The sequence below is a fragment of the Sus scrofa genome, chromosome 9 (assembly GCF_000003025.6).
Source record: "Sus scrofa isolate TJ Tabasco breed Duroc chromosome 9, Sscrofa11.1, whole genome shotgun sequence".
Classification (NCBI taxonomy): domain Eukaryota; kingdom Metazoa; phylum Chordata; class Mammalia; order Artiodactyla; family Suidae; genus Sus; species Sus scrofa.
Genome location: NC_010451.4, coordinates 126392600 through 126417157, shown reverse-complemented (window position 1 = coordinate 126417157; position 24558 = coordinate 126392600). Strand labels below are relative to the sequence as shown.

Genomic DNA, 24558 nt, shown 5'->3' with positions numbered 1-24558 from the left:
ACATGCTGTCAAAAAGTAAATAACTTAATATTAGCAATGAAGCATTAACTGAACATTTACAACTTAAGAGTTATGGTTGGTTACTTTATTATTAAGTGTATGTTGATTCTAGAAAGTTTATTATGTGTTATGAACAAGGATTGCACCATCAAAATGTAACATAATCCCAGAAGTTTCTGATGTATAATAAATATTTATTGAGTAACTTCTATGTAGAAAACACTGCCCTGAGTTGGACTCAACTTTTTATATTACTGGAAACAGCCTTGAGGACACTGATTGCATCACTTCTCACTATGGGCAGATGGCTGGCTTACTATGGTGTTAAAAGTTCTTCAGAGGCACAAGGGAATATTTCTCAAAATAGATGAGACTAATCCTAGAGTGTAGGACATACTCTACACCTTTTGTACAACTGATCATCTGGACTTATCCATATATTTACTATATACTTACTACTTAAATTAAAATTATTATGACAGCCCTGATTGAGCACCTTTGACTCCCCCAGTCTCATTTATTTTATTGATGTTTAACCTCACTGATTTAGTCACTCATTTATCCCCCACTGGCTTCTCTGAAAAAAAAAAATGCAGTGTTTGGTAGTTTTAACATTTCTTTCTTTTTTTTTTTTTTTTAAGTGCTGCACTTACAACATAGGAAGTTCCTGAGCTAGGAGTAGAATCAGAGCTGCAGAGGATGACCTAACACCATAGCCCCACTCAGGCCAGATCCAGGCCACATCTGCAACCTATTCCACAGCTCACGGCAATGCCGGATCCTTAACCAAATGAGCAAGGCTAGGGATTGAACCCACATCCTTATGGATACTGTCTGGTTCATTACTGCTGAGCCACAATGGGAACTACAGTTTTAGCATTTTTTTTTTTTTTTTTTTGGTCTTTTCTAGGGCAGCACCTGCAGCATATGGAGGTTCCCAGGCTAGGGGTCTGATCGGAGCTGTACCTACCGGCATACACCACCGCCACAGCAAGGCAGGATCCAAGCTGCGTCTTCGACCTACACCACAGCTCACGGCAATGAACGCCAGATCCTTAACCCACTGAGTAAGGCCAGGGATCGAACCAGCAACCTCATGGTTCCTAGTCGGATTCGCTAAACTCTGAGCCACAACGAGAACTCCCAGTTTTAGCATTTCTTAATATGATTTAATAGCAGGGAATTTTAATCAAATATCGGATCAATAAATCATTAGGTATAAATAACCAGCCACAAAAACAAAATTTAAAAGTATTGATTTTTAAACAAAAATAACTCTATAAACAAATTAAGATATCCATTACCTTCAGGAAGTAATATTTGTATCTCATTACTTGATTGTGGTATAATCAAAAAGTTAATGATGGGAAATACTGGGCTCTGTCATCTAAAACTGGATTTTATTGACTAAAACAAAAGAACACCAACAGCCAGAAATGATTTAGGGGTGGCAGGAATTACTGTTATCACACCACTGATATTTAGGATAAAAATAAAAGTCCTAATTTCCTATTCTTAAATTACAAATGTTAGGAAGCACAGGTAAGAGCTTTAGATATAGAAGATGAAATCTAGTTATTCTAAAAAAAAATAAGTTATGAGTCATCTATTAACTTCAGTATCACTAAAGAGGCAGGTTAAAAAATTATCAGCTGGTGCTGGAGAATTCAGTCAGATTGACATGTGGATGCTACATATTTTGTCAGCTAATTTAACATAAATTTTATTTTGTATTACTTAAAGCATATGATATAAATGTTACGTTAAAGCAGTGTTTATCAAACTATAATATAGACACCACAAAAGGCTTTTACTATCTATATTTTATATGACATTATATATGTGTTTATATAAGAAATGCCTACTTATATTCCTTAAGTCTCAGTCACGCCTGTTAGGTCTCCTCTTTCCTTCCACTAATGCTAATTTAGATATTTGATATAGAGAGACCAGGATTGAGCAATTAAAGATAACATGAAACCCAAAAGCCATCTGAGCAAATTATGAGTCTCCATCATCTGTCCTAGACATAAAGATCTTTTTTAATCCCTCAATCTCTTTATTCCAGTCTTTCTCCTTCCTCCTGATCTTATTCTTTATCTTTTCCTAGCTTGCACATTTCTCCTCTGCATCTTTTTTCAAAGCTCTATATTCCCTATTCATCTGATGTCATAATGTAGCACTATTAGCAGCATTTCACCCTAAAAGAAGTTGTTCTCCACCAGATAAACTAGAAAACATTCATTCAACAGCCTTCCTTTTTTCAACCATCTACTATGAGTGATACAGGCATAGATCTAGATCTAGAAAAGGAAACGAAGAAAAGTTAAGTGCAGTTTCTGCCCTAAAAGTGTTCAAAATCTTAGGGAGCTGATTAGAAAATAAATTATGAAAGTATTAGGTCCAAAATGATGGCATGGATCTGGCAGTGCCACGAGTTGTGGTGCAGGTCACAGACACGGCTGGGATCTGGTATTACTGCGGCTGAGGCAATGGCCAGCCGCTACCAGCTTTTGATTTGACCCCTAGCCTGGGAACCTCCATACTCCGAGGGTTTGGCCCTAAAAAGACAAAAACAAAAACAAAAACAAAATGATGGCATGGAGAATGAAACAACTAAATCCTTTCATTTTTAAATAAAGGGTTGTATTATTTTCTCCTACTCAGCAGAGTGACTGATATATTGAGTGATGGACAGAACATGGAATATATGAAAAGACTGACAAAGAGGTGCAGTGATATCTGGAGAACTGTGGAAACTCAAATGAGGGAAGGGAGTTAATTACCTACAGGTAGAAAAGCCAAGCCTCAAAGAATGTAGGTCAGACCTAAACACAGAAAAATCTCTCCAATCTAGATTTAAGGAGAATTTTTATCTACAGCTTAACATCTTGCACACTGCAATGAGTTGAGATGCTGAAAAATCACTTATTTTAAGGTCTTTATTCTCTACATGTCTCTTGTTAAAATTTTTGTTTCAATAATTAACTAAATCTATAAAACAGCCTAAAGAGTCATCTTTGTGTCAGTTTAAGAATGACCTTTTCTAAATAATCTTTCTAAAATCTCGAGAGGCTGGCTCTCAAAATACACAATACTAATTTAATAAAACATTCTCTCAAAAGCAAAGTCCGCACTCTTTGAAGCCGCTAAATCACTGATAGATATGAAAAGCTGCTGTCATTGTAGGATTCTTTCTCCCAGGAATTACCTATGATTATACCAGTATACATTTTGTTCTTAAGTTAAAATGGGGTAAGAGAGTAATGGGAAAATTCTTTCTTTAGAGGCTTAATAAGAATAAATATATATGTAAATGATACACAAAAAAATCCCAAACTTCATGACTGTAATTGTTTTCGAAAGCCAGCTAAACACAAAGTATTTCAAACCAAAGCCACAGGGATGTAACAGAAGTTACTAAGGCTTTAAAGATTATTAAAGCAGATGAAGATGATAAAAATTAATCATCTTTCTTTCTAAAATTCAAGCATTAGTCTCACTTTCCTAAATCACATTCTATGATTACAAAGGAATGTCCGTCTAGAATATGAATGTGCTCAAGGCACCAGTTAACACTTATTCTACATTTGAAAAGAGCCAAACCAAATATGATAGAAAAAAAGTCATTTAAACTTAAGAGCTATCCCTTCATATTAAAAAATTTCCTCCCCCGCAAAATGTGCCAAGATATTTATAAGGAATAGTAACTCCATCATCCTCTCCTCAGATTCAAAATATGAAACTGAGAAAACATTTATTATTTCACCCACTTTATCTAAGGCTACTTGAGCTAGAAATCTAGAGTTCATAAAATTGACAGAGAAATACAAAGTTTTACATGTAAAACCAGATGATAAAGTGAATATACACACTTTAGCATGATCTAGTTATAGTTTTGGATTTAAATGCTATACTTTGGGATTTTTAAAAATAATTTCAACTTTATTTTATAAAGGTGAAACACACAAACATGATTATAAAATCTAGGCAGAATGTAATTTCCTACCCTCACTTTTCCCCTTTCTTCTCCTCTGCTTCTAAACCAGGCAGCTCATCATCTACTTTATAGATACAAAAACATACTTTCATCATTGTTTTGAGCATTAGCTTTCAGATTGAAGCTGCACACATTTACAGTATGCCTCAGATTGGGATTAAGTGGTGCCCTGTTCAGTTAACCTTGTAGAAATACCAATTTAAGCACAGACATCTAATAATGTTTTTTGACATTAATGATAATGTTTTTCCATGTGACTCTCCAATTAGTTTTTCACTTCAAATGAAGCTTTATATACTAAAGGTTTTTGTGATCTTGAGAATAACTTCATCAACCTAGACAAGTTCACTAAAGATGAGACCAGATAGTGCTGACCTAAAAAAAAAAAATCTTAAAACACTTTGCCTACATGGAAAAACTACTGACTCGGGTTCACTGGTGTTTAGATAAGGAAACCATGAAAAAAAGTATTCAAATTAATCCTCTATACATTTAAAGGAAAGATGAGAGAAAAGCAATTCTTTTTTTTTTTTTTTTTTTTTTTTTTTGCTTTTTAGTGCACCTGCAGCCTATGGAAGTTTCTAGGTTAGGGATTAGAATAGAAGCTGCAGCTGCTGGCCTACACCACAGCCACAGTAACATGGGATCCAAGCCATGTCTGCGAACTACACCATAGCTCATGGCAACGCCAGATTCTCAACCCACTGAGTGAGCCCAGGGATCGAACCCACATCCTCAAGAATACTAGTTGGGTCCTTAACCCACTGAGCCACAGTGGGAACTTACTAAATCAATAGCAAATAAGTTCACTTTCTCACTCAAGAAGAAAGTGTGCTGAAAGTATAGAAATCAGTAGTATTCCCATCCCTTTTACAACTTTTACAAAATTAGGTACTCTGCTCCCAATTGTATAACTGTGTGGATAACTGTTCCACTGATACTTTTTTTTTTTTGTCTTTTCGCCTTTTCTAGGACCCCTCCCACGGCATATGGAGGTTCCCAGGCTAGGGGTCCAACTGGAGGTGTAGCCGCCAGCCTATGCCACAGCCACAGCAATGTGGGATCCAAGCCGCGTCTGCGACCTACACACAGCTCACGGCAACGTCAGATCCTTAACCCACTGAGCAAGGCCAGGGATGGAACCCGCAACCTCATGGTTCCTAGTTGGATTCCTTAACCACTGCGCCACGATGGGAACTCCCCACCAATATTTTCAATATTAACTTCCCACAAACAAGTTTGGAGCCTTATTAAAATTGAAATACATGCTTTTAAACATTTCAAATTTAACATCAGCTTTTAGGAGAAAATAAAAACTAACACATACATATATTACAGCTTAAAAATTACTTTCACAGAGATCATCTGAAGAAGGCAAGATTATCACTTACTAAGGAAAAAACTGGCTTAGAGAGGGTAGATGACATGTATGAGGTCAGCTACCATCAGATAAATCTGGAACTAGAAGCCCAAATTCTTAGTTCAACAAACACATTTTCATTCATTTCTTTAACTGAAGGACCTGGTTATAACAGGTCATCTATTATTGATTCCCAATGTAACACCATAAATGCATAAATTACCTGCCATGATAAAAAGAAACAGCATTGACATATATTCACTGAGTATGTATCTCAAAATCCAATGAAACAATTTCATTTTGGCAAGCATCCAAAAATGCTAATAAATTTGCAGTCAGTATAAAGTTGATTGTTTTTCAATGTTTAAAAATATAATCACAGTCAATAGCCCTCCCCATTTTCTAACACGATTGTTTCTTAAAAGAACTTAAGACCACATAGGAGTTCCCGTCGTGGCTCAGTGGTTACTGAATCCAACTAGGAACCATGAGGTTGCGGGTTTGATCCCTGGCCTTGCTCAGTGGGTTAAGGATCTGGCGTTGCCGTGAGCTGTGGTGTAGCTTGCAGACACAGCTTGGATCCCGCGTTGCTGTGGCTCTGGTATAGGCCGGCCGCTACAGCTCTGACTAGACCCCTAGCCTGGGAACCTCCATATGCCAGGGTAGCGGCCCAAGAAATGGCAAAAAAAAAAAAAACTTAAGACCACATATGCACTTGACAAAACAATATAACTATTTACTTTTATTACATAATTACTTAAATGTCCACTGTTTAAAGGGTTTAAAAAAACACACACAGTTTTAGTAGTTTCCCGTTGATTAATGAATGCTTAAATGAGCAAACTTTTTATTCATAATGCCCTCTACTGGTAGCTCAAGAGGTTCAAATATTCTCATTACAGGAGGTTGGATTAATTTAACTGTGGTTCCCCCACCAACTGCGCATAAATCTCTGGGAAAGCTTGTTAAAAATACAACTTCCTCCTCTACAAAATATCTACAGATACTGTGATTTCAATAAGTCTGGGATAAGATCTAGAACTCTGCATTTTTAACAACTTTCCCAACAAACAAGCAGAGACTCACTGGTTTGGTTAGTTACACTTGACTTTCAAAGCACAATAACTTTGTGAAAAGCTGTGGGAAGGGCATTACTGTTCCTCTTTTACAGATGAAGACTGAAGCTCAAGACAATTTACACCAGGTCACAGGCTAAAAAGTAGCAGAGCAACTAACATTTTCTTATTCTTAGTGGTATGTACACATAGAGGAAAGATAAATGCAAATATTTATTTCTTTAGATACAGCTTATGTAAGCAATAGTACATGTTACAGTTTCTCAAGCATGGCTCCACATGAGAATCACCAAGGGAGTTTGTGAAAATGCTTAACCCAGATCCCACTCCCAGAGATTCAGAAGGAATAGGTTTAGGGTAGTTCCTAGCCACTGTTCTGCTTTTTTTTTTTTTTTTAAGTTCCCAGATGATGATAACTGGTCACCAGGGTTGACACCCCTCAGGCCCAGGCTACTCAGCGTTAAGTGTACAAGACTTACCTGAAGGACAGACTGCTGGGCCCTACCCCCAGAGTTTCTCTTTCCATAGCTCTGGTAGGGTTTGAGAATTTGCACTTTTAACAAGTTCCAAATGGTGATGATGCTGCTGGTTCTGTGACCACACTCTGAGAAGGGGTTAATAAGCACATTGACTAGTGGTTCTCAACTTTGCCTACACATTAGAACCACCTGGAGAAATTTTATAACTACTGATAGCCAGGCACATCCTCAGACCAATTCCAACAAAATCTCTGGGTGGGTTCCAGGGAACCTAAAATTAAGGTTGCCCTACAGCAAAGTCTATAAAACATACTAATATGTTAATAGATGTATAGTGATTTTCTGAATGAGTAATACAGTATGCAATATTTCCAAAGTTTTCTGGACCAGAAATTCTTCTGTCAAGGCATACAATTAACAGCTCTGGATGTGTGAAATACTAGCTTAGAGGATAAAGTGGCCTACAAGACATTCTCCTCCAACCTCAGTTGAGCTTTATCTTTTGCCAAACCCTCCCTTCATCCACTGCCTATGTTCCTATTAAAATATTAGTAACTGGGAATTCCCGTCTTGGCTCAGTGGTTAACGAATCCGACTAGGAACGATAAGGTTGTGGGTTCCATCCCTGGCCTTGCTCAGTGGGTTAAGGATCCGGCGTTGCTGTGAGCTGTGGTGTAGGTCCCAGACACGGCTTGGATCCCGAGTTGCGGTGGCTCTGGCGTAGGCTGGGAGACTACAGCTCGAATTCGACCCCTAGCCTGGGAACCTCCATCTGCCGCGGGAGTGGCCCAAGAAATGGCAAAAAGACAAAAAATATATATATATATATATTAATAACTCCCTATTGTAATTATCTATTTTTTTTGTTTCTGTTATTCTTATTTCATGGCTGCACTCTCAGCATATTCCCCAGGCTGCAGCTGCAGCAATGCGGGGGGCAGGGGATCATCAAACCCACACCTCCATAGCAACCAGAGCCTCTGCAGTCAGGTTCTTCACCCACTAAGCCACATGGGACCTCCTGTAATGTGACTGTTTATTTGACCTGAATTAGACATGCAGCTTGCCAAGAGGAGAATGCTGTTCTTCATAATTTAAAAACCAAAAACTGATTTGATTTTAGTATATCCAAGTTTAAAAAACTGGATTTTTAAAACAATAGTAATTTTTGGATTTGTTTCATTCTGTAAGGGTTTTTGGAAACATCATCTCATTGTTAATGGATCACCTGGCTAAAATGATTTTTAGAATAAAAAATTACCAAAGCTTTTTGCCACTCTTAAGTTACTAAGGAAGTGAAGATGTGGCAGATCCCAAGACAAGTTGAGTATCATCTTTTAAGTGCACACAGTCCCTTTTTTACTTAAGGCAGGATTAAGAGTAGCCCTATGAAGAACTATTGAATTCTGATCTTAGCTATGTGTAAGCTGTTGTATACGTTACACTGCGTAAAAGCCATGTTTGACACATTATCTTTTCTACAGAAAGTAGGGGTATGAATCTGTATTCAGTTATGCAACAAAAGTTAACTGAGCACCAGCTATGCTCGGAATCATGCTGGGCTCTGGCGAATATAAATATAAATCATGCTAGGCTCTGGGAATATAAATGAGATGCAATCTCTGAATGAGCTTGTAGAAACAGTACATTTTGGTATATGCAGAAAAATTGCAAGGTTTAGTATTCTCCTTTAGTGCCACAAAGGAAAATATTTGACTTCTACCTATAAAGGTGGTATGGTCCATTCTATGTCTTTCTGGAATTATGTTTTCTATATACCTCACAAATATTTAAAATAATTACATATGTATTAAGTCTCAAAGCATCATGAGACTATGATGCGTCTCAAACTTTTCCAGTTTGGGGTACTGTGAGACTGTATTGGAGGAAGTCAGTCATATTAACAAATATTAACATATACTTGTTTTTAAAGGGCAGTGATAATCACCTTAACCTACACTTTTTTTTTTTTTTTTTTTTTTTTTTTGTCTTTTTAGGGCTGTGTCCACGGCATATGGCAGTTCCAAGGTTAGGGGTCAAATAGGACCTGTGGCTGCTGGCCTACACCACAGCCACAGCAACATGGGATCCGAGCCCTGTCTGAGACCTACACCACAGCTCACAGCAACACCAGATCCTTAACCCACTAAGCAAGACCAGGGATGAAACCCATATCCTCATGGATACTAATCGGGTTCATTAACTGCTGAGCCACAATGAGAACTCCAACCTACACTTTTTATTCAGCACATAATTACTGAATGCCCATTAGATGTCAGGCACTGCTCTTGGAACTACAGTTATGCAATAAAGAAAAGAAAGTTCTTTAAGAAGCTTACAATTGTCTCTTTTCTTCTAAAAAGTAAAAAAGTGGAAACATTCTTGTCACCCAAACTAGAAACAGAGATTCTTTTCAAGGGAGGGAGAAGAGTTAAATCTAAAGTTATTAATTTATAAAACTTGCTGGAAGTCCCAATAACTCTGAAAAGCTGATAAACACAGAAGAAAGTACTAAATAAACAAAACTTTAAAATTAACTAGTTTACCTCTGAATTCCTTCAAGAATATCCTTAACAGCTGCCATTAACTTCTGAAGATATACAAATGCTTCTTCAAATGATGCTATTTTTGAAGATGTCAAAGTTGAGTTTGAGCTCAATCTCTGAAACACATCCATGCTAAAAGAGAGAAAAAGAAAAGATGCTCAGAGGTATAAATGCATATTTATAATTCAAGTATTTCTAACTATAAAATAAGGTAATATTTATAACTCATCTCTCATAATGCTGATCTATTCAGAAATAAAAGGCAGTGACTTATGAATGTCCAGGCTATCATTTATGCAAAGGATATAGGTTATCAACCCCAGAGGTCCAAATCTAAAGTAATATTGTAAGAGCTGTGTGAATGTTTCACTCTGAGAGGTCATAAGAGATGATAGGGAAGTGATACTATCAATCTATATTCAAGTCAGTACATAAGTACAGAGACTACTCTAGTACACAAGGATGAAGAAAAAAATCAGATATTAGATTAAGAGTTTATTGAAACTGGATGTTAAATGTTCATACACTTTACTCTGGCAATTCCAGTTTTAGAAATCAATCATATATCGGGAGTTCTCATTGTGGTACAGTCAAAACGAATCCGACTAGGAACCACGAGGTTGAGGGTTCGAGACCTGGCCTCGCTCAGTGGGTTAAGGATCCTGCATTGCCATGAGCTGTGATGTAGGTCAAAGACGCGGCCTGGATCTAGCATGGCTGTGGCTGTGGCACAGACCAGCGGCTGAAGCTCCAATTTGACCCCAAACCTGGGAACCTCCATATGCTATGGGTGTGGCCCTAAAAGGAAAAAAAGAAAAAGAAAAAGAAATCAATCACATATTATTCACTGGATGAATAATAATGAGTAACCGCCTAAATGTTCAACAATATTTTTAAAAATGTAAAGTAAATAGTTAATTAGCCACTCAATGAAATACCAAACAACTGTTAAAATGATGCTCATGCTACCTATGAAACAGAAAAATTAAGGTATGCAAAAGTTACTTACATAATAACTACATAAAATTCAAAACATGCTGTGTGGATTGAACAGTGTCCCTCCAAGATCCATGTATGTTCACAACCTCAGAAAGTGGCCTTATTTAAAACAGGATCTTTGCAGATTTAATTAGTTAAGTTAAAATGACGTTACACTGGATTGGGGTGAGCACCACCCCATGGGGAGACAAAGGCAAGGACTGCAGTGATACATCTACAAAGATTTCTGGCAACTACTAGAAGCTGGGATACGGTAATGAAATAGATTCTCCCTCAGAACCTCTTGAAAGAGCCAACCCTAGAGACACTTGGATTTCAGGCTTTCTAGCCTCCAGAACTGTGAGAGAACAAACTTGTGTTAATTTTAAGCTACCCAGCTTGTGGTAATTTGTTATGGCAGCCCTAGGACACTGACATACAGGCATAAACACAAACCTGGGTATACACAACGATGCCACCAATGTAACGATGGTGACCTTTAGGTAGTGAGGGTTCAGGGGAATTTTCTCCCCTAACTTACAGTACTTTCCAAACCACTCTGTGTAACTGTGGTTAAAATACTCATAAAGCTGGAGTTCCCGTCGTGGCGCAGTGGTTAACGAATCCGACTAGGAACCATGAGGTTGCGGGTTCGGTCCCTGCCCTTGCTCAGTGGGCTAACTATCCGGCGTTGCCGTGAGCTGTGGTGTAGGCTGCAGACGCGGCTCGGATCCCGCGTTGCTGTGGCTCTGGCGTAGGCCGGTGGCTACAGCTCCGATTCAACCCCTAGCCTGGGAACCTCCATATGCCGAGGGAGCGGCCCAAGAAATAGCAACAACAACAACAAAAGACAAAAAAACAAAACAAAACAAAACAAAAAAATACTCATAAAGCTCACTGTTTTAACCATTTTGAAGTGTACAATTCAGTGGCATTTAGTACATTCACAATATTGTGCAGCTATCACCACTATCTACTTACAGAACATTCTGATCACTCCAAAAGTAACCCCTGTGTCCACTAAGCAGTAACTCCCCATACCTCCTTCCCCCAATTTCTGACAACCACCTAAGCTGTCTTCTATCTCTACAGATCTGCATATTGCGGATTGTTGATATCAATAAACCAGGTGACCTTCTCTGTCTTCTTTTGTTTACCACGTTTAACATTCAACCACATATCATGAGTCAATACTTCATTCCTTTTTTTTTTTTGGCCACTCCCATGGCATGCAAAAAGTCCTAGGCCAGGGACTGAACCTGTGCCATAGCAGTGACAATGCCAGGACCCACTGAGACAACAAGGAACTCCTTCATTCCTTTTTATGGGTGAATATAATAACCCATTTTTTATGGACCTACCACTTTGATATACCACATTTTTTTTATACATTCATCTGCTAATATGGACTGTTTCCGTTTGGCTATTATAAATAGGGTTGCTATGAACATTCATGTACAAGTTTTTGTGTTCAATTATTTTGTGTATATATCTAAAAGCAGAAATGCTGAGTCATATAGTGATTATACATGTAACTTACTGAGGAACCAGAGAAATGCTTTCCACAGTGGCTGCACAATTTTACATTCCTATAAGCAATGTACGAAAGTTCCAATTTTTCCACTTTCTCACCAACATTACTTTTTTTAATGGCCATTCTAGAGAGTATGAAGTGGTATCTCATTAAGGTTTTGATTTTCCTTTCCCTAATGACTAATGACACAGAGCACATTTCCATGGGCTTACTGGCCATCTGTACATTTTATTCAAATCCTTTGCCCATTTTTAAAAATTTAATGTTATTGGAGTAGAGTTGACTTACAATGTTTTATTAGTTTCAGGTGTATAGCAAAGTGAATCAGTCATACACATAAATATATCCATTCTTTTTTTCCCCCATATAGGTTCTTACAAACTATTGATTAGATTTTCCTGTGCTTTTGCCCATTTTTTAATCAAAATGTCTTTTTGCTGTTAAGTTCTGCAGGTTCACTGTAGATTCTAGATACTAGACCCTTACTAGATACATGATTTGCAAATGTATTTCCCCATTCTGTAGGTTTTATTTTGATGTTGTCCTTTGATGCAGAAAATGTTTTTATTTTTGACAAAGTACAATTTATATAATTTATTCTTGCTGAAAGAAAGAAGGAAAGAAAGAAAAAAAAAGAAAAGCAAGAGATGAATTCCTGTTGTGGCTCAGCAGGTTAAGAACCTGACACAGTGTCCATGAGGATGTGGTTTTGATCCCTGGCCCTACTAAGGATCCTGCATTGCTGCAAGATGCAGCACAAGTCACAAGTGCAGTTCAAATCTGGTATTGCTGTGGTGTAGGCCAGCAGCTGCAGCTCTGATTTGACCCCAAACCTGTGATTTTCCATGTGTCACTAGTGTGGCCAGCCATTAAAAAAGAAGAAGAAAGGCAGAGAAACAGAAAATGAATGATGGAGTTCCCTGGAGGCACAGTAGATTAAGGATCTGGCATTATCACTGCTGTGGCTCAGGTAACTTCTATGGCACAAGTTCAATCCCTGGCCTGGAACCTCTGCATGTTGCAGGTACAGCCAGGAATGAAAAATAAAAAATAGAGAATGAATGAATATAGGAAATAAACTTCTATGAAAGCCATCAGTTTATCAAAAATATATTTTGAAAATTTATAAAAAATTATCAGACAATAAACTGTCAAAACCAATCTCATTTTTCTTTTGCCTTCACAGTATTAATACGATTCTGAGTCATGAAGAAAGTAACAGCAAAAAACAATACATTTTGTTTAATTATATTTCCCACTGCAAACTCAAAATATATGGTTTTTAAAAGAAAATGCGTCAGAGATTGAACAAGAAATAATAAGAAAGATTTTTTTCCCCTGAAACTGAATCATTAATAGTACCTAACACGCATCCAAATCCGTTATAAACAGCGAACACACAATAACCTAACCTGGTGTGCTCTAAGTTCACAACTGATAACGAACCACAAGAAGAACACAGAGTAAGAAAATGGCATTCACAATTGTACATAAGTGCTCAAGTAGTAGTTTTATATGAAAAATTGTGCATAGAGCCTACCAGATCTTCAAACGAGCATCTCTCCATGAAAGGCTCAAGCATGAATATGTGGAGGAAGTTCTACAGTGACTTTGACTTTGGGACACAATCAGGAATGGGAAACAATGAGGTAGGCTTTCAGAACGATACACAACAATATAAGCATTTTTCACTTACTGAACTACTATAATGCAAAGTCTATTACCCAGAAATTACCAAAAACTCTGTAATATCCAACACAAAAGTATATGTATTACAGGTCAGTTCTAAGGTACAGAAAGTATTCAAATGTTTTCTAAGTGAGGGGAGATTAAAATACCTAAGATACTGTTTTAAAATATCCAAGAGGAGTTCCCGTCGTGGCGCAGTGGTTAACGAATCCGACTAGGAACCATGAGGTTGCGGGTTCGGTCCCTGCCCTTGCTCAGTGGGTTAACGATCCGGCGTTGCCGTGAGCTGTGGTGTAGGTTGCAGATGCGGCTCGGATCCCGCATTGCTGTGGCTCTGGCATAGGCCGGTGGCTACAGCTCCGATTCAACCCCTAGCCTGGGAACCTCCATATGCCGCGGGAGCGGCCCAAGAAATAGCAACAACAACAACAACAACAACAAAAATAAAGACAAAAAAAAAGACAAAAAAAAAAATTAAAAAAAAAATATCCAAGAGACTCAAAATATTATTCACTATTTTATTTTGAAAGTGTTCATCTCTGCCTGGTATATATAACTTTTGGCTAACAAGAATATCTGATAAGCCAAAACATTAAAAATATGTTAAGACTAGACAAAACAAACAAAACCTTTGCTCTATATTAAAATACAAAATTTTAGGAGTTCCCAACGTGGTTCAGTGGTTAACGAATACGACTAGGAACCATGAGGTTGCGGGTTCGGTCCCTGCCCTTGCTCAGTGGGTTAACGATCCAGCGTTGCCGTGAGCTGTGGTGTAGGTTGCAGACGCAGCTCGGATCCCGTGTTGCTGTGGCTCTGGCGTAGGCCGGTGGCTACAGCTCCGACTGTCGGACCCCTAGCCTGGGAACCTCCATATGCCACAGGCGGCCCTAGAAAAGGCAAAAAGACAAAAAAGACAAAAAAAAAAAACCAAAATTTTAAACATGGTTTTCTTTAGTGTACATGTCAGATATAGTTATTTCTTTAGTATAACAGACTATATTTGTTCAAAAAATGTTTTACTTGTAGCCAAGGACTAAAATGGGTCCAATCTATAGTGTTGTAACAGATGACTGACTGAGAATAGATGTCAATTCTATTCATCTAATAGAGTGCTAATATTACTTTGCTGTTCCTGTAAACAACTAGAACAGATAGATGATTTCAGTCCAAAACAAGAGTCACACTGAGGCCTCAAGCCAAAATCATACCACAAAGCATGCAGTATGACTGACATTAATTAAAGAGTATGGGTTTGGAGAAAACCATGGGAAGGGAGTGCTGCCTACTTTAAAATCAGTTGTTTTTAATTATTTTTGTTACCCAGCAGTAGCCTATTTAAAAACCTCTTCAAAAATGATCTCTATTTTACCAAGACCATAATATTTCATGGGCATGAAAATAATGAAAGCATTTCTTCTCCCCCCTCCAACTTTTAGGGCCGCACCTGCAGCAGATGCAAGTCCCAGGCTAGGGGTTGAATTGGAGCTGCAGTTGCCAGCCTATGCCACAACCACAGTAATGCAGAATCTGAGCCATGTCTGCAACCTACACCACAGCTCAAGGCAATGCCAGATCCTTAACCCACTGAGCAAGGCCAGGGATTGAACCCGCATCTCAAAGACACTATGTCCGGTTCTTAACTCACTGAGACACAAAGTAACTCCAGTATTTCCTCCTTTTAAGTAAAAGTACTTATCTTTCAAGAAAATCTTATATGAATTTTCCCTAATCCAGACTGATGTTTTCTTTAGATTATTTTAAATCTTATTAAGGCTTTGTATCCTGCTAATTTGTTTAGCTCATCTTGGTGACTATTCATTCATTCTGAGATTATATAGAAAATAATTCTCATTAAGGTATCATATTTGAAGCTCTTGGGCTGAAGCACTAGCTCAGCTTCACTTGAGTCCTACTGAATCAGAATTTCTTAGAACAGAGCCTAGGCATATAGGCTTTTTAAACTGAGTAATTTTGATGTGCTCTCCTAACATACCAATTTGATAAAAGGGCCTCATGAGATAATCTAGTACATTAAACTCACAATCCAGACACTATTTAGTGAATAACAGTAATGATGAAAAACCCTAAAATTCAGAAATTCTTAGAAATTTAGTACCTTTTATGGGAGTTTCCATCGTGGCTCAGTGGTTAACGAACCCAACTAGTATCCATGAGAACGTGGGTTGGATCCCTGGCATTGCTCAGTGGGTTAAGGATCTAGCATTGCCATGAACTATGGCCTAGGTCGCAGATGTAGCTCGGATCCTGCTTTGCTGTGGCTGTGGCATAAGCTGGCAGCTACAGCTCCAATTCGACCTCTAGTCTGGGAACCTCCACGTGCTGTGGGTGCAGCCCTAAAAAAAAAAAGAAAGAAAGAAAGAAAGAAATTTAGTACCTGTTTTGATATATTGTAATCCAAACATTCTCTAGGATAGCCCAGATTTCTTGATGCCTGTTTGGTTGGGGAAGATGAGAACCTGAGAAAATGGTGATTTCTTGGTTATTAGATTTCATCAAAGAAGTATCTTCTTGCTTTTTACCCGCTGTATTTTCTGAAGGATTTTGCTTAAGTTTTGCCTTGACCTGGGGAAGTAAGAATCACATAATATGCAGCTAGTCATTCACTCATAAGAGAGAGAAAAAGAATGCTAATTATTGCTTACAAAAATTCTAGCTTTCTGGGAAGTGCTGATTATTCCTTGTCCTTGATTATGCACAGAGTATTCCCAGAAGGTCATCAGAGCTAAAAAAATTATTTTCCTTTTCCATTTATATCAAACAATATTTCCAATCTACTTATTATAGAGCATAGAGGTAGAATTCTATTTGTAGAGGAAGAAGAGAATAAGTGAGCAAAGAAATGGAAACAATGGTTATGGAGTGTTCCTTCAAGTCTGGTAGTTGATGAAAGTACAGAGCATGGAGTTCCCGTCGTGGCTCAATGGTTAACAAATCCGACCAGGAACCATGAAGTTGCAGGTTCAATCCCTGGCCTTGCTCAGTGGGTTAAGGGTCCGGCGTTGCCGTGAGCTGTGGTGTAGGTCACAGACACGGCTCGGATCCTGTGTTGCTGTGGCTCTGGTGTAGGCTGGCAGCTATAGCTCCAATTAGACCCCTAGCCTGGGAACCTCCATATGCCGCGGGAGTGGCCCAAGAAAATGGCAAAATGACAAAAGAAAACGGAAGTACAGAGCATGGCCAAGAAAACGTACTGAAGGGGAGATCTGAGCATATTTTTAAGCAGGGTAGAAGAGGGATATTATTGACTCAAATGATTTTTTTTCTTTTTAGGACCACACCTGGGGCACATGGAAGTTTCTAGGCTAGGAGCTAAATTGGAGCTGCAGCTGCTTGCCTCCATCACAGCCACAGCAATACCGAGCCACATCTGCGACCTACACCGCAGTACACAAAACAGCCTGCAGCAACACCAGATCTTTAACCCACTGATGGAGGCCAGGGATGCATCCCACATCCTCACAGAAACTATGTCGGGTTCTCAACCTGATGAGCCACAGTGGGGACTCCTCAAGTGATAGTTTAAAAAATCCTCTCGGGGGAAAATATTCACTTAGGTGAAAAAAAAATCTGATAGAATGGAAAAAAGCTTTAACAATGAGTTTAATAACTTGAGTTTTTTTGTCTTGGCACTATTATAACTTCTCTGTGAACTTCACTCCATTTCTCTACATATCCTTTGTTGATAAAAGTATGATTTCAAAGGTTAGCTTTATGGATTATCAGTTTCATGCTTATAAATTTTTTAAAAAAGGAAATTTCCAAAACTGTTAGTAACAACAGTTAATATTTATTGAGCATGTCTTAAGCAAAGGAATTTTCTAAGAACTTTATATCAATTAGCTCATGTAATCCTCACAATTACTCTATAAGGCAGATACTATGATTATCTAGATTTTATAACTGAGGCACAGAAAGGATAAGTAAGGTCAAACAAGGTCACAAGACACTAAAAGGTATGAACAGAATTTGACCTTCAGCAATCTGACAATGAATGGGGTTATAATCTTTCTCCAACTATAAAGGTAAATGTTACCCTTTTCTATCTTTCGAGGCAGGAAGAAAATGGTCTGTTTACATTGATTATGAACGTAATAAATACATGGGGATGGAAAGATGTATTTTGTTCCGAGATAAATTTGTTTCATCACCACATAATGTTCTTCCTCAGCTCTCAAATAGCGTACACGACTGTGCGAATGGACTGCTTTATCAAACACTCTAATTGCACTAAGTGCTCTCAAATATTCATTTAATTCTCATGACAGTTCTGAGACAGAGATTTTTATACTTTTTTTTTCTTTTGGCCACATCTGCAACACATGGAAGCGCCTGGGTCAGGGATCAAACCCAAGCTACAGAAGTGACAATGCTGACTCCACAACCACTTGGCCACTAGGGAACACCCAGAGATTTTTATACTCTTTTTACAAAAGAAGGAGTTAAGGCTCAGAAAGATTAAATAGCCAGACATTAAAATCATAACTTAGGATGGGGAGTCTGAGGCACAGAAGCCTAAAGTTTATTAATAAAATTGTTTTTAATTATTCTAGCATCCTGGAAGAGCATCTTTTGGGGGGGCATTACAAGGTTTATAAAAGAAAAAAACATAAATCCTTTTCCTGTCTTTATCCCATTTATATAAAATTCTGGAAAATTATGTTACTTATTATGTCTCATTTTGATTTCTCAGAAGCAAATGCACGGTAAATTACACTTAGTAAATTAAGATTAGAGGTTTTTTTGGTTTGTTTTTTTTTACTACAGTTACTATATTTAGATATCCTATCCCGGAGGTAATCCATTTCTTTTTGTTGCCCAGGTCAGTGAAGTATTCAGGTCATATATCAAATCTAATGCATTCTTCAAAACAACTCCTATTGAAAGGGTATTTTAAAAGCCCAAGCTAAATCACAATGTTCCTGGCTGACTCAGTGAATTGTTTGAAACAGGAAAACAAAGCAACATTTAAGAGCTCTAATTGTGAAAACAACACAGGGTGTTTCAAGCAATCGCACTAATGCCAAGTGCTGAGAGAAAAGCAGTAATTAGGATGCTAGATTCCTTGCCACTTGCCTTCTTGAATCTCTTGCTAGTTTGAGAACTGGAAAATCGGGATTCAAGAACAAATAATTTACTAAATAATAATTCACTATTTTAAAATACTCAATGGGCAACATATAACAGGCATACCATACCATTTTGTGATAAACAACACTAAACCTTAACATCACATTTTCAGAGTGCCCTTTGTGGCTCAGCAGAAAACAAACCCCACTAGTAGTTATGAGGATGCGGGTTTGATCCCTGGCCTTGCTCAGTGGGTTAAGGATCTGGTGTTGCCGTGAACTGCAGTGTAGATCAACGATGTGGCTCGGATCCAGCATTGCTGTAGCTGCGGTGTGGCCCAGCAGTTCCAACTCCAACTCAATCCTTAGCTGAGAACTTCCATGTGCCACGGGTTCGGCCCTTAAAAAAAATTAACATCACATTTTCATGGTAACTCCCATCACCAGGTTTCCAACTGATGAAAGGATCTTGAAATTATGATTTTATCTCAATCAATCTTATTTATTCTCAAAAATTTTAATTCAAAGACTGCTAAACCTGTAAGTATCCTGAACTTTCTATCTTGTTTATTTATGATGTTTATGTCACTAAAGATGGAGTTTAGGGCTCAGTTCTGTGAGGGGTAAAGGATAATGTATTTTTCCCTACACAATTCAAGCACAATACTCAAAACTGCAACTCCAGGCCCATTTTCCCCTACTAAAGGTTTTAAAAGTCACACTTGCCATAGAAAAATGCAACTACCAATGTTTTCATCATCTTATACCAAAGGATCATTCACCCCTTAAATCAATTCTTTCCTAAAGAATTATCCCATACTTATTAGTTTATAAAACAGATGTTTCTGGAGTTCCCGTTGTGGCTCAGTGGTTAACAAATCCGACTAGGAACCCATGAGGTTGTGGGTTCCATCCCTGGCCTTGCTCAGTGGGTTAAGGATCCGGCGTTGCCGTGAGCTGTGGTGTAGGTTACAGATGCGGCTCAGATCCCGCATTGCTGTGGCTGTGGTGTAGGCCGGCGGCTGCAGCTCCAATTGAACCCCAGCCTGGGAACCTCCATACGCAGCAGGAGCGGCCCCAGAAACGGCAAAAAGAAAAAAAATAAAAATAAAAAAGATGTTTCTTTTACTCCAGGAGATATTCTCTTAAGTTCCTTCCTCACCAACCCTAAGTTCAGTATCACAGAATCCTTCCATTACTTCATAGGTAATGGAACATACATCACCAGGACAAATAACAGAAAAACCTGACCAATTCAATAGCTCAAAGAAAAAAAAAATGACATACATTAGATGAAAATACCATAATATCTCATCTAGTAATTTTGATGCTGAGTTTTTTGAGCTATTTTCAGCATATAAAATGACCAGACTTTTCTTTCCTTTTCTTTTCTTTTCTTGTCTTTTTTTTTTTTTTGCCATTTCTTGGGCCGCTCCCACAGCATATGGAGGTTCCCAGGCTAGGGGTCTAATCGGAGCTGTAGCCGCCGGCCTACACCAGAGCCACAGCAACTCAGGATCCAATCCGTGTCTGTGACCTACACCACAGCTCATGGCAATACCGGATCCTTAACCCACTGAGCAAGGCCAGGGGTTGAACCCGCAACCTCATGGTTCTTAGATTTGTTAACCACTGAGCCATGACAGGAACTCCCAGACTTTTCTTAATTTGATATTAGGAGACTGCAGAAATACAGCATTACCAGGGACAAAACTCACAGTTATTTTAAAGGGGCAAAAAGGCATCAGGGCCAGATGACTGCATAAGTATCACATGGGAGACGTTTAAAACTTGTTAGGTCAACTGGCAAAGTTTGAATAAGGTCAGCAGGTATTATGTCAATATTAATATCCTAATTAATTATATTAGTTACACAAGATATCCTCATTCCTTAGGAAATATATATGGAAATATTTAGTGTAAAGGGGGATAATATCTGCAACACACTCTTAAATAGTTCAGAAAAAACTTGGGAGAGTTCCCATTGTGGCGCAGCAGAAGTGAATCCAACTAGTATCTGTGAGGATGTGGGTTTAATTCCTGGCCTCACTCAGTGAGGTGTAGGTCGCAGATATGGTTCAGATCCCACATTGCTGTGGCTGTGGTAGGTCATCAGCTGTAGCTCCGATTCAACCCCTAGCCTGGAAACTTCCATATGCTATGGGTGCGGCCACAAAAAGCAAAAAAAAAAAAAAAGGATTGATAAGTAGTCTTGAAGGTAGAGAGGGAAAACAATAAAACAATAAAAGAAATGTAATAAAATGCTAACACTGGAGAATCTGGGTGAAAGATACATATGAGAATTCTTTATATTACTCTTGAAATTTTTTTGTAAGTTCGAAATTATTTCAAAGTAAAAAGAACAAAAACATTACAGGGCACCACTGCCCGAAATTTGATTCAGTAAGGTTTGAGTGGACCTTGGCATCTGTATGTCTTAAAAAATTTCCAAAGTATTTTGATGCATGTTGTGATCCATTGGTGAGGGGCACTGAAAAATAAGTAGTCAAGCCAACAATGCATAGCTGTCTTCTATCCATAAATGAAATAATATAAAATCCCAACAACTGCTGTGACACAGCTTCCATAAGAGGATGTGTGTTTTATAACTTGCAATAAAGATTGCTTACTCCAGTCAATTAACTTCATATTTACTTAATGCTTTTAGTACATTACAATAAGTTAAAGTCTTTTTCCTACTGTTGTCTGCTAAGTACATTTTTAGAATATAAGTGATTAGCTACTCTAAAGGGCATTCTTACCTCTGTAAGTGTTTGGAGCAGTTTGTTTACTTGAGCAAAGGCCTGTGGAAGAATACCATCATAATTTGACCTTGTACTGAAAGCATGTAGCAAACTTTTAGAATCTTGAAGCAGGAATTTCACTGTTGTAAAGTCCACTGCATTGTTAGCTGATAACAGAAAATTAAGAAGAAGAAAATATGTAAAAATGAGTATATAATACAAAAATGTCTTTGGAAAACCAATCTAATGATTATGAAATTTAAGAAAAGTACACATTTATACCTACAGGCTATTCCTAATTTATCTCTCTGGTGTAAAAAGCAACAGTTAGACTTAGTTTTAAACAAAGTTCTTGTAATATTCCGGTATTCTGTACAGCTGGCCCTCTGTATCTACTGTTCCAAGTCAATGGATTTAATCAACTGCATGTTGAAAATATTTGGGGAATAAAAGATCCATAAAGTTCCAAAAAGCAAAACCTGAATTTGCTGTGCACTGGCACGTATTACCTTAGCATTTACATTGTATTAGGTACTACAAATAATCTAGAGATGATTGAAAACATACAGGAGAGTGTGTTTATGTTCCATGCAAATACTGTACATCATTTTAAATAAGGGATTTGAGCACTGAGAATTTTAGTATCCTTGGGGGTCCTGGAACCAATTTCCTGTGGATATTAAGACTGTATTCAGATTCCAGAATCAACTTCAAAGTAAAAGTAAAATGTACAAATTACTATATACAGTAGATAAACGAGGTCCTACTGTGTTGCACAGGGAACTATATTCAATATCCTTTAATAAGCCATAATGGAAAAGAATATGAAAATATATGCAAAACTGAATCACTTTGCTGTACACAAAAAACTAATACAACATTGTAAATCAATTAAACTTCAATTTTTTAAAAAGTAAAAGTAAAATGAAAGAATGTTATACTCTTCAGAAAGGAGAGAATCACCAAACAAATGAGTTAAGCTATAGAATTTCAAAGCTGAGGTTATTTGTATACAGATTACTATTGGGACATCATAAGGACAACATTTTGGTGGTAAGCACCTAAATTATGTGCAATGCCTTTCATTATCTACTTAGTTATCATATAGTGATTTACCTTCAAGTTACATTACATGAAACGTAATACTATATTTATGGAAATGTGTTCTCTGGAAACAATACGACCTTTGTGAAAAATAAACAATTTGGGTTAACCGCGAGCTGTGGGCAAGAGGAGCTAGCAGAATTTTTTTCCCTCTATAAATCAGCAAAGTGAGTTAATCTGAAAGTAATAAAAATACAACAGGAGTTCCCATTGTGGCTCAGTGGGTTAAGAACCCGACACGGTGTCTGCGAAGATGCAGGTTCGTTCCCTGGCCTCGCTCAGTGGGTTAAGGATCTGGCACTGCCACAGTTTGCAGGTACAGCTCAGATCTGGCATTGCTGGCAGCTGTAGCACCAATTCTACATACTGCAGGTGCAGTGATTTTTCTCTCCAGGCGCTAAACTTGGTTACATTAAATTCTCAAACCAATTAGGAGGAGCAGCGACAATAATTTCAAAAATTTTGAAAGTCATGAACAATAAAGATAAATAACTTTCTAATGTCACCAAAATTCAGAAAAGAAAAAAAAGTATTTCCATTATTAAGACAGAATACTACATAACAGTTTTCAGAGGCATTTATAATAACCATGCTACAATGTGTTTGTTTTGTTTTCATTTAATGTTCACAGCTTCAGAGACTGTTACATTCTGAAACACTGGCATGGTTTTTCACTGCCCCTATGAGTCAAAAAAAAGAAGTTTCCCTGTATTACTTACACAACAACTATTTGCTTGTGAAATACTGAAGGTTAAATGAAAATAAAAAGTTGATTTTCGTAATTACACAATATTTAGAAATTCTAACCTAATGTGATGGTATAGCCAAGCTCCTGGCTTTCCTTTTATCAAACAAATAGTCTATTTCCTTACAAAACAATTTTAGTTATATTTAAAATCAATGACTAAAAGTCCTGTGAGAAAGAGAAGGGATGAGAGTCCTACACAGAGGACAGAAGGTAGGTGTGATGAACCTGGTAAATCTACCCAGGAGAAGAAACTGGGTACCACTTCTTTTAGGGGTGCTTCTCCAGTGTAGTCTGTGTTCAGTAGAATTTACATCCTTGGATTAATCATTTGGTTTCTGTCTTACAAGAACTCTTTACTAAGATTATGGGCAAAAGTATAATAACAATGATTAGTTCAGTACCTAGACACACATATAAAAGGAAATCCACATGGCTGAAATAGTTTAATGCTTATGTAAGGCCCATACTTATTTAGGTTAAAGTTAATATGGACCACAAAGTCAGAAAAAGGTACTACTCTTTTCTACACAACTTTCTATGAATTAATCTAAAGATGTAGTCTTGGTATACTGAAGTTAAACACATATGTGTAATTCAACAGTTGAGGATACTATTAAAGGTAGTAAACAAAATCACAAACTGTGATTTTTCTATTTCAGAATTATTTTAGAGCAGGAAGTATTTTTACAATTCCATTACATATACTTCACAAGTCCGTAAACATTAGGCTCAGATTCCTCCACAGCAAGGATCAATAAATCATTCACGTGACATCCCTGAAATGAGATTTTTAGCAAAAGGAACAGTCACCGTCTCTTCACTTCTCTCAATATTACAGAGACGTAGTTAGAGCTGCTAACTACTACCTCTGAGCTGTGAGAAAGAGCAAAACACTGTCCAGAGACATAGAAAATGGCAACGAGATACTCCATTTGAAACCAAATCTTGTTCAAAATCATACATGGTTTATGAACTTTCTCTTTTAATAGAACCAGCTAAATTATGCCCTAGTAAAAGGTATCAAAATGTTTCTCTATCTTATAAAACTACTTTGAAGACATGTTTGATATGTTGTTCCATACATATATATATTATATATATATAATATCCCTTATATAATATATATAATACCCCTATATAACAATACCCCTGGTAAGAGAAAAGCTAAATAATGCCAAGGTATGCTTTATTTTTCTTTCCTGTTTTCAAA

General features: G+C 37.6%; 1 protein-coding gene across 3 annotated transcripts in view; it reads right to left on the bottom strand.

The window, feature by feature from the left end:
- The window catches only part of SWT1 (SWT1, RNA endoribonuclease homolog), a 106534-nt gene that overhangs the window by 36569 nt on the left and 45407 nt on the right, over nt 1-24558 (bottom strand). For all 3 annotated transcript variants that reach the window (XM_013979933.2, XM_005667827.3, XM_005667828.3), the window contains exons 14-16: nt 21515-21663; nt 16061-16248; nt 9462-9593 (exon numbers count right to left, since the gene is read on the bottom strand). In XM_013979933.2, coding sequence (XP_013835387.1) covers nt 9462-9593; nt 16061-16248; nt 21515-21663 — 469 coding nt within the window. The remainder of the gene's footprint in view (nt 1-9461; nt 9594-16060; nt 16249-21514; nt 21664-24558) is intronic.